Source organism: Pteropus alecto, unplaced genomic scaffold (assembly GCF_000325575.1).
Source record: "Pteropus alecto unplaced genomic scaffold, ASM32557v1 scaffold447, whole genome shotgun sequence".
Classification (NCBI taxonomy): domain Eukaryota; kingdom Metazoa; phylum Chordata; class Mammalia; order Chiroptera; family Pteropodidae; genus Pteropus; species Pteropus alecto.
Window position 1 is genome coordinate 559678 of NW_006440214.1, and position 9809 is coordinate 569486.

Consider the following 9809-nt stretch of genomic DNA (forward strand, 5'->3'; position numbering starts at 1 on the left):
GGGTTCAATCCCCAAACAAATAAGGAACTCATACAATCTAACAGCAAAACAAACAAACAAACAAATAAAATAAACAAATAAATAAATAAAATAAACAAATAAATAGATAAATAAATAAATGGCAAAAGACCTAAACAGATTTCTCCAAAGAGGACATACGGATGACCAACAGACACATAAAACGAGGCTCAAGGTCACTAATCATCAGGGAATCACAGAGATATCACCTCACACCTGTCAGAATGGCCACCATCGATACATCAAAAATAGCAAGTGCCGGTGAGGACGTGGAGAAGGTGGGGTCTGTTGGTGGGATCGCAAACTGGCGCCACCGCTATGGAAAACAGTCTGGAGGTTTTTCAAAAAACTAAAAGCAGAACTACCTTATCACTCAGCAATTCTACTTCTGGGTATCCATCCGAAAAATTTCAAGACACCAATTCATGCATCCTTACGTTCACTGCAATATTATTTACAATAGCCAAGATCTGGAAGCAACTTAAGTGTCCATCGACAGACAACTGGACAAAGAAGCTGTGGTACCTATAGACAATGGACTATTACTCGGCCATAAAAAGGAATGAAATCTTGCCATTTGCGACAACATGGGTAGATCTGAAGGTTAATATTCCCAGAGAAATAAGCCAGACAATGACAACTACTATACGATCTGGCTTATATGTGGAATCTAAAAAAACAACAGAGATGAATAAACAAAACCAAACAGTTCGGTACAGAGAACAAGCTGATAGTTGCCAAAGGGGAAGGCGGAGGGTGATGCGAAAAATAAAACAAACAAAATGGTCCAAGAGATGCTTTTCACTGAATTAGCTTCCTTTCCAAACAAATAACCACCGCCAGGCTTGAGCTCTGACGTGCACGGCAGAGGCCACAGCGGCACTTTCCAGTCCTGCCACCGGCAGGCTGGCGTCCCTTCCCCATGTGTGAGGCGGGCACCTCAGCACGGCCCTCGGGACCGGCACTCACCGGCTTCTCCCAGCGCTGCTGAGGCGGCACCGCAGTGTTTGGCTCAATTTTCTGAAATTTACTCAGCGCCTCTTTGTGAATTTGTTTCAGATGCTCTTCCAACGGAAAATTGCCGTAGGTGAAGAACCTGAAATTTTGAGAGAATACAGCAGTCTACTCTAGTTTTGAAGACCAGGAACGGGCACAGATGGCCGTCTGCAGGAAGCGGGCGTGTCTCCAGCAGCAGCTGACAACGGCCCGTCCCGCAGGAGGTGAGCTTCAGGCAGGAACACACTCTCTTCCGCTTCCTTGGCCTAGGAGCCCTCACAGCTCCTCTTCCTACGTGACCATAGCTGGCTGGAGCCCGACGCAGGACGGGGTAATTAACATACACTTGGCAACAGCTGCTCTCTCTAAACGTCCCTGTCAAGGTGTTACAAACGCCAGGGAAGCTGTACATTAGCGCATTGTGACCTTAGCCACAGTACCGACAGCCACCGGAGACGGGCAAACGCAGTTTATTCGGCCGGGGAGACTACGATGGCGGTGGTGAGCTCTTTACTCTCACGTTAACGCTGTGGGAACTCTATCGGAATGACTTCTGAAAGCCCCGCTCAGAGGTTTAGAGGGCACTCAGCTGTAGCACCCTGGCGCCCGTGCAGACACTGGTCTGTCACGGTCGCAGACGCTGTGGGACAGGACCAGCTGCAGCTCTGCAGGAGTGTGAGTCTGGACCACGGGCAGGGACCGAAACAGACCTTACTGAACGAAGCCTCGCAGCCCGCAGAGACGGGCTGAGCTTGCGGGCCCCTCGGCCATGGCGAGACGGTGTGAGCCTAACACGTAAGTTAAAACATTCTGCCTGATGCCACAACCTCAGACATAGACATATATAAAAGCATGTGTATAAGACACAAGTGTTAAAAATAAAACCAAACAAGGCTAAAAAAAAAGTCTCCATCATCACTGGAGGAACGACTGCCACCACGTCCCCCGAAATCGGACAGCCAAGAGAAAGCAGCAGACCGCCCTCCCCACTGGAGCCGCACTTGGGAGGACCCCCAACCCGTGGACAGGGAAACGCGTCGCATGGCTGAGACACGCAGGAGGCGTCACAGAGGTCTGACGCTGCGCTGGCCCTGCCAAGGCCCGCTCAGGCAGCAGTGGTGGGTGAGTGTGAGAACCAGGGACAGGTGGCGAGGGCTCGGTGTTCACAGGGCGCCGGTCACCAAACCCCGATGCTGGGGTCTGTGGGAGAAGCACTCTGCAGTTACGGTGGCATTGTCTCTGTGGGGCCACACACTACCTGCCCACGGTGGGGGCAGGTCAGAAGCACTCAATATGACCCAGCAGGGGTGCAGGCAGGCATCAGCTCTACAGGTGACAGGGCCTGGGGAGCCCAGCCCAGCTCTCGGAAGCACAGGACCACGTCCGCCAGTGCCAGAGGGGCACCCGGACGCCCCAGCGGGGCAGACAGAGGCAGCGCCCGCTTCCGTCAATTTCAATGAAACAGGGTGAGGAGGCCCTGCCCTGCCCTACCCTACGTGAAAGGGGCTGAAGAGTCGCACTGGTGGAGCACTCCTGGGACTTTCCAGCAGCCTGTCGCTGGCCCGCGGGAGGCCCTGGGGGGTGGCGTTGCACCACGCGGAGTGTGAGAGGTCGCCGCGGGGCTTCAGACCGAGCACACAGGTGGCTGGGACAGATGACCTGGAAGAGCCCTCCCCGAGTGCACACACATGCTGCCCAACGTCAGCAGCACGTCATGGAGCACAGGAAAATGCACACGCACCAGCTTGTCACTGAGCCCCGGCAAGCAGGTGGACCCTCATCTGGCAGAAGCTCACCTGGCATTGCTGGGGTGGTAATGCTTCGCGTGGAACTGCCTGAGCTGCTCCCACGTGAGGTCCGGGATGCACAGGGGGGCGCCGCCCGACACGGCCGCGTACGTGTGGTCGGGGAGCAGCTGGTTCTGAAGGTGCTGTGAGAAGACCCTCTCGCTGTCCGCCTTTGAACCAAAGAGGCACACATGGTGACATGACGCGCCCCCTCTGGGAGCGTGCTCCCACGCCACCTCGCAAGGGAGCTGTCCGCACGGCACACAACGTCCACGCAGACGCTGCGTGACCAAGCACTCGATCTGCCGCCACCGACGCGTGGGACCCAGGGACCGGCTCCCGGAACAGGAGGGACACCCCTCACCGTGCACACTGGTAACCAGCACCGCAGGAGGGGTGTGGGAGGTGGGGTCCCGGGTGTCCGAGGGAACGCTGTCATCCCAAGTTCAGTTTCAAAAAGGTGCTCAGAAGAAATGACGCCCAAACCGAGCATCAGAGGTAAGAACGAGCCTCTGGCTGCAGCAGGGGACCGTGAGGACAAGGCCCAGGACAGCCTCGTCTGGTCTCAGACCCTCTGTCCTCCTAAACGTTAGTGAGGTCCCCAAAGAGCTTTCGATGGCGTGGGTTTCTTGGTCATATGGGGGTGTGTGTGTATAATTGCTCTAGACGTTAACTGCGACATTGTAAAAATAGTTACATTCATTCGCTAACCCATTGTTACATGTTAAGTATTTTTTGAAACATAGTTTTCATAATAAAAAAGTACTGAGAACAGTTTTACACATTTTGGGAACCTCGCTCACGTCTGGCTTCTGCGAAGGTGGCGCACATCCCGTTTGAGTCTGTGCTGACACACTGAGACCTCGCACCGCACGGCAGCCGTGGGGGGCTCTGCTGCTCACGCGGGGGGAGGTGGGGAGACTGTGCCTCAGTGTCATCATGGAAACAGTCCCTCTCTTGCAGACCTGCTGCAGGTCACAAGTAGGGGTCCCCAAACCAGTTACAACTGCTCGTCTAGAAAAGCGGGTTCGAGGGCGCCCGGGAGCCTGGCCTCTGCAGCCCTGGGGTGCTCGCCCCGCTTGGCTCATTTAACGAGCCCAGACCGGAGTGTCAGCTGTCATCCAAGGCTACTCATGCTCCAGCATTTCAGATTCAGACTGAGATCATTTTCACACGATGCAAAAAGGAAAACACTCACGAAGGCTCCCTTCATCTCGTTGAAGACAACCCCTTTGAAGACCAAGGCTGTCTGGGGGTCGGTAGGGTCCTCGTGTTCCAGCCGCCACCCCTCCTGCCTGAGAGAGGACAGGAAATCGCAGTGGCAGCGCCTCTGGCAGCGAGTCCACACCAGGCCCAGCCGTCACCTACCAGAAGTCCAGTTCCCGCAGGCAGGGAAAGAAGGCCGCGTCCAAGTACACGGACAGCAGGTTCTGGAAGTCCCTGGGGTTTTGCGTGGAGAACGGGTACATGGTGTAATCGCTAGCTGGGAGCAAACGAAAGGGAGGCTCTCAGACGGCGGCCCCCACGGGGATGGCCCGCCGCGACTCTCCAGCCGGCGGGACTGCTGCTGTCGGCACGCAGGGGCTGTGCCCCTCCCCAGCTCTGGCCCCAGCTTCGTCCGGCGGGGTGGGCCTGGCAGTGACTTCGGTCCAAGAGACGGCCATCTCCGGGAGGCCACATCCTCTGTCCCCTCTGCACGGCCTGCAGCACTCGGCACCTGCCCTCAGCGCAGCAGCTGCCCTGCTTCCCCCACCCACGGCCCGCCACAGCCTGTTCCTGTCCACCCCCCAGGACAGGATGCTAGAGGCCACCTGCGGTGCCCTCCCCCACGACCCCGGCTCCAGCGCTGCCATCCTAACTGGCTTCAAGGCCCCAGTCCCCACGCCTCTGTGCCCAGCATGCGAGTCCGTGCTCAACCATGGGGGACCGGCGACACCCCATCCCGGAAACACCCCGACGCGCCCCGGGACTGGACGCGCGCCTACCGGTGAAGGCGTTCATGAAGGTGGACAGCGATCGGTTCAACATCTTGAAGAATGGATCTCGGCACGGGTACTTCTGCGAGCCGCACAGGACCGTGTGCTCCAGGACGTGGGGGACCCCAGTGCTGTCCGTGGGCGTGGTGCGGAACTGCACACTACGGCCGGGAGAGACGGCGCCAGGTGAGGCTCACGCCTCCACGGCTTGGCTTCCGAGCTCGCTCAGGTACCAGCACGCGTCATTTTAGCCTTGTGGCCTCTCGCGGAAATGTCTGACTGTGACGTGTGCAATCACTGACCCCAACTGTCACTGGTCACTGTTCGTAGCTGAGGATGTAAACTCGCCTAACATTGTCCTTACACTAGTGGGTGCTGTCATCACCCCCGCTCTAAACTGCAGCGGGCCCCTGGGCACGGGCTCCGAGGGGCTCTCGGGATGCCCACGCACCTGAACAGGTTGTTAGAGTCTTCTCGGGCCAGGTGCAGGTGCCTCGCTCCTGTGCCGTCGTGGTCGAGCTTCACGGCGGTCAGGAACAGTTCAGGGACGGACGTTACCTAGTCAACATGAATATGAGCAGCTAAACTACAAGGAGGGGCACTCAGTGGTTACGTTAGACCACGTGCCTTACCGAGGACCGCACGGGGACGCCGGCGTGACACCCAGACCTCAGAGGAGGACGGGGACAGGGAGCCGGGCTGGCGATGCGGCGCGCCCTTCCTTTCTAGAACATCGCCAGGCATTTGCCAAACAGTTCTCGCCCCCAGGTACCGATGGAAATGCGGAGGCTCGGCCGAGAGCCAGTCAGGATTCAGACACCAGTCACGCCAGGCCGCCCGGGTGTCAGGACGCTCACGGGAGGCTAATGCTGCGACGGGCCTCAGCCCGGGCGGCTAGGACACTCGGGGGCTAGTTTGGCCTCACCTGCCCGTGACTTGTTCCTAGTGGGGGCGCCCAGGAGGGGACAGTAAAAAGGAAGGCACGGCCCCGAGGGCGGTCCCCCCGGAGTCAGACTCTCCTGGGTCTCCAGTCCTGGGAACTGAAGACGCAGCCGCCCCCTGACCCCCGGTCACAGCACGTGTCCCTGGGTCAAGCACACTGCCACCACCCCACTTTTCAGAGGCCGTGCAAGTCACCTGTCTGCTGCACTGACACAGTAATGCTACTGGCAGGGCAGAGCCTAGAACTGGGGTGTCCTGACCCGCTCTGGGGGCCCCGACACAATGACACGCCTAAAGAGGCTTTCTAAGGCCTGTGTCACTTACGGCTAGTACATCATCTCTCTCCGAGCTCACTGTGCTTCGTAAGAGATGAGCACCGCGGCCGAGACCGCAGACACGGCGACAGGTCTGCCACATCTCAGCTTTCACGGCACCGTTTCTCAAACCAGAAAGATCCTGGTTTATCATACGTTTCCACAGAACGTGAAAAACACTGGAAGATAGATGTTCGCTAAACGTCTTAATCATTTCACTGTATGTAAATCAAACCATCATGCTGTGCACCTTAAACTTACACGTGGATTTATGTCACTCATTTCCCAGTAAAACTGGAAAACAAACCTAGGCACCTAAAGGGAAGAGTTGGCTCCCCTGAGGAAGGCCTTCGTCACCATCATGGCACTACAAACGTGACCCCCTGTGAGGCCTTCCTGGACCCCACCAGGGCACCTGTCCTGGCCCTGCCCCCGTGGCCTGGAGACAGGCGGCAGCCTTCCTTCATGGCCCCCAGCGGCTACCCTGCACCCCGCCCCTCCCTCCGCAGGCCCCCAGATGCCCTGCATTACAGCTGGGGCCTCTGGGCTGAGAGCTCCTGGCCTCTGCTGGGTGGCCTGCACAGCAGGAAGCCGCCAGCCAGCCAATTATGTGAAGTACACTCTCAATTACCTTATTAAAGGAGAAACAAAGTGAAAGTTTAAGCACAACAAGGAGCAAACGAAATCCATTTTAACATAAACCCAAGTAAGTACAGGATCACCATCTCTTTTCCACAATTCTGAAACCCCAATGGCACAAGCTCACAGCACGTGTGTTCGACGGTAAAGCCTGACCCGGTGGACATGGGGCACTTGGGGTCATTACGTATCACACTCAGTGTGAACACTCAGACTCTGGAGGCAAAATGGTAATGAGTCTGACCCTTCTAAACCCCATTCGAGGGAGTACCTGCTGAGGAGGAGGAGGAAGCCTGCCGCTCTCTGCAGCTGGAAGGAGTCAGGTGGGAGCCCCGCCCAGCCAGGCCCGGCCCCGCCCCCAGGCCTTGGCTCACCTGGCTCACGGTGTATCCGTGCATCTTCTCCCCGACGTGGTACTGCAGCGCCCTCTCGCAGGCCGTGGTGCTCCCCCACCTCCATGCTCTGAGGTCGGCACTGCTACATGCACAGAAAGCCATCAAAGTTAGGTGATCGCTGGAAAACTGGCACAGATAATTCAGTGACATGATGAAAATACTGTCACGTGATAAAGCTAATTCCAAGAAAAATTAAACCTTGTATCTTCCAAACGCATTCCAGGAAACTAATTTCTAGTACAGTTCTTTCCATTTTAATGGTCTTTTATCTCAATTCAGCTAAAGCTTTATGTCAACTAATAATTAACTGTTAAAAACCTTTTATTTGTACAGGTTTGTAACTATAATACGATTATGACACCAATTTCCCTTAACTGTATTAAAAAACCCCGCTGTGACAAAATAGCTCCGTCCATCACGGCATCTCAGGGAACCCAAACTACAACGCAGTGAGTGCTAGCACGCACCTACCAAATGGGGCACGGGCGGGCTGTGGCGCTACCGGAACCCTCACAGGCCTCCTGGGTGTGCAAGCCGGGACAGTGGCTCTGGGACAGCACTGGGCATTACTGGGCAGTTCACGCGCCTGATGTGCAGGCGTCCCGTTTCTCAAGGTCACCTTCTGCCACTTCGCTTTTAGACCTATGTTGGCACCCATTTCACTACTCGAAAGAAATCCCAAGGGGATTTTTGCTTTAATGAAAAAAGGCTAAAATCGGAAGCAGTGTTTGGCGTTTTGCATGAGCCATTGCAGAGGCCCCGCCAAGCTGCACCCCGCGAAACACGCTCTGCATCTCGCATCCCCCGAGCCCAGCTGCGCACGCGTCAGCACGTGTTGTGTGGATACGCTTGTTTTGCGCGTTCCTGCTTTTACTGAATGTTATGTTACTTTAGGTTTTGTGTTATTTGGTATGTTTTGGTAGGTTATTTTTGAGGTTTGGGAACATCTAAATTTTCCGTATAATTTAATGGTAACTGCTTCTTTGCTTTAGGCCATTTTGGCTTAAGCAAAGGTTTCGCAGGAACCCACCTGCTTCTGGGTAGCGGGGGACACCTGTAGATGCCTGGTGTAACAGCACACATGGTCAAGTGTGGGCACCATTCCTTAGAGCCCCAAACTCCACCAACCCAGATGTCTACCAACAGAGAACTGAGAATGGGTAAATCGTGGACTCTTCCATCGATAAACTAGCAATAAGAACAAACCAGCTGCAACTCCACGTAACAAAGGTCTGGGTCACAACGCTGAACCAAAAACCCCGAATCAGAGGACAGACACGGTGTTACTTTAAACAGGTAACGCTGCCTTGTGGAAACATACCATAGAAAAGCAAGGAGATCGTTTCTGTAAACCAAGTGAGAGATTACATCTAAGAGGGAGAGTGACTTAGGAGTTAATCTTACACTGAGTCATGGTGACACAGCTTATTTTTAAAAAAAAATTTCTCTCAGCAGTATTATGTTTTACAGGATTTTCTATATTAACATACCTCACAGAAACATTTCCTTTAACGAAGACAGGAGCGGAAAAGGAAAAAACCCACTAACTCAGGAAGTATAACTGTGGAGACTGCTATCAACCAACATTTTCCTTACTGAGTTGGCAAATTCTAGAAATGGTGGATATTTTAAGAAGTTATTTATCATCAAGAACACTACCGCGAAAAGTGAATGCTTACTCTGCAAGTCTATGAAAAGCTGGGGCTGCTTCCGCGGGTACACTGTGGCTGCCCTGATGAACAGCGCTAAACACACCCCCAGGGCACCCCAACAACACGCTCTCCAGTATTTCCTCACCTGGGCTGAGGGCACCATACATTAAACAAGTTTTGTGAATTAGCATTAAACGACACAACTTAGCTTTTGGTAATAAGTAAAATGCTACATTTTTCAAACTCACCCATTGTTGAAAACGAAATGTCATCTTTTTCTACAAATAGCTATTTTTTAAAAAGCTCAAATCCTGGAAGCTACAATTTTATTAAAAATTTAGCTGCGTAAGTTTACCACGTGGTGTGGAAGCCTCTGGTTTCTTAAGGACTCTCCGCCCACAGCTAAAAACGAGCCACTTAATGGGACCCATAACCTGCCAGTTACTTTTATCACGCGTATTAAAATCCACATAACCACCTGCTTCACTTCCAAAGCCCTGACGACCCGCTCACAGTGGGTGAGCCCACCCACTCGGGGCCCGCCTGAGGTCTCTGAGGAGAGGGGCGCAGGGCCGGGTCCTGCTGCTCCGGACCTCCCGGCTGGTCACCGCGGCCCGGTTAACGGGGCGGCCCTCCCTTAGGGATGTGGGAGCTGGAGTGCGGAGGCGCTCGAGGGGGGCCAAGAGGACCCGCCACCCAGACCTTGAAAGGGTCCTCAGGCTGGCCTCCCGGCTCTTGGGAGGGGCCTCGGGGTGCGGGGGGCCCCCGGCCCACAGAGCTGTGGAGCGGCGCCTGCGGCCCGGAGCGACCCTGAAACCCGCCGCCCGGCCCGCGGCCCGCCGTCGCCCCCTTCTCCTCTTCCCCTCCTTCCTTCCTTCCACGCTCCCTCCCGCGTCTCACCGGCAGCTCAGCCGCCGCAGCGCGACAGGGACAGACAAACTGCAGCGCCACATGGCGTGTGACCGGCGTAGGGCAGGCAACTGCTGCCGCTTATCCCGAGGCCCCGCGCGGGGGCGGCACGCAGGGCCGCCATCCCATTGGTCGACGTGCGCGGAGACGCCCTCTCCAATAGGCTGGCGAGGAACGGGGC

General features: G+C 55.4%; 1 protein-coding gene across 1 annotated transcript in view; it reads right to left on the minus strand.

Moving 5' to 3' along the window:
* The window catches only part of PITRM1 (pitrilysin metallopeptidase 1), a 34170-nt gene extending 24427 nt beyond the window's left edge, over window positions 1-9743 (minus strand). The window contains exons 1-8 of the mRNA XM_025050525.1: window positions 9620-9743; window positions 7047-7149; window positions 5229-5335; window positions 4787-4938; window positions 4170-4284; window positions 4000-4096; window positions 2811-2971; window positions 988-1114 (exon numbers count right to left, since the gene is read on the minus strand). Of these exons, the coding sequence (XP_024906293.1) occupies window positions 988-1114; window positions 2811-2971; window positions 4000-4096; window positions 4170-4284; window positions 4787-4938; window positions 5229-5335; window positions 7047-7149; window positions 9620-9672 (915 nt within the window). The 5' untranslated portion in view covers window positions 9673-9743. The remainder of the gene's footprint in view (window positions 1-987; window positions 1115-2810; window positions 2972-3999; window positions 4097-4169; window positions 4285-4786; window positions 4939-5228; window positions 5336-7046; window positions 7150-9619) is intronic.
* Between the last annotated feature and the right edge of the window lie 66 nt (window positions 9744-9809).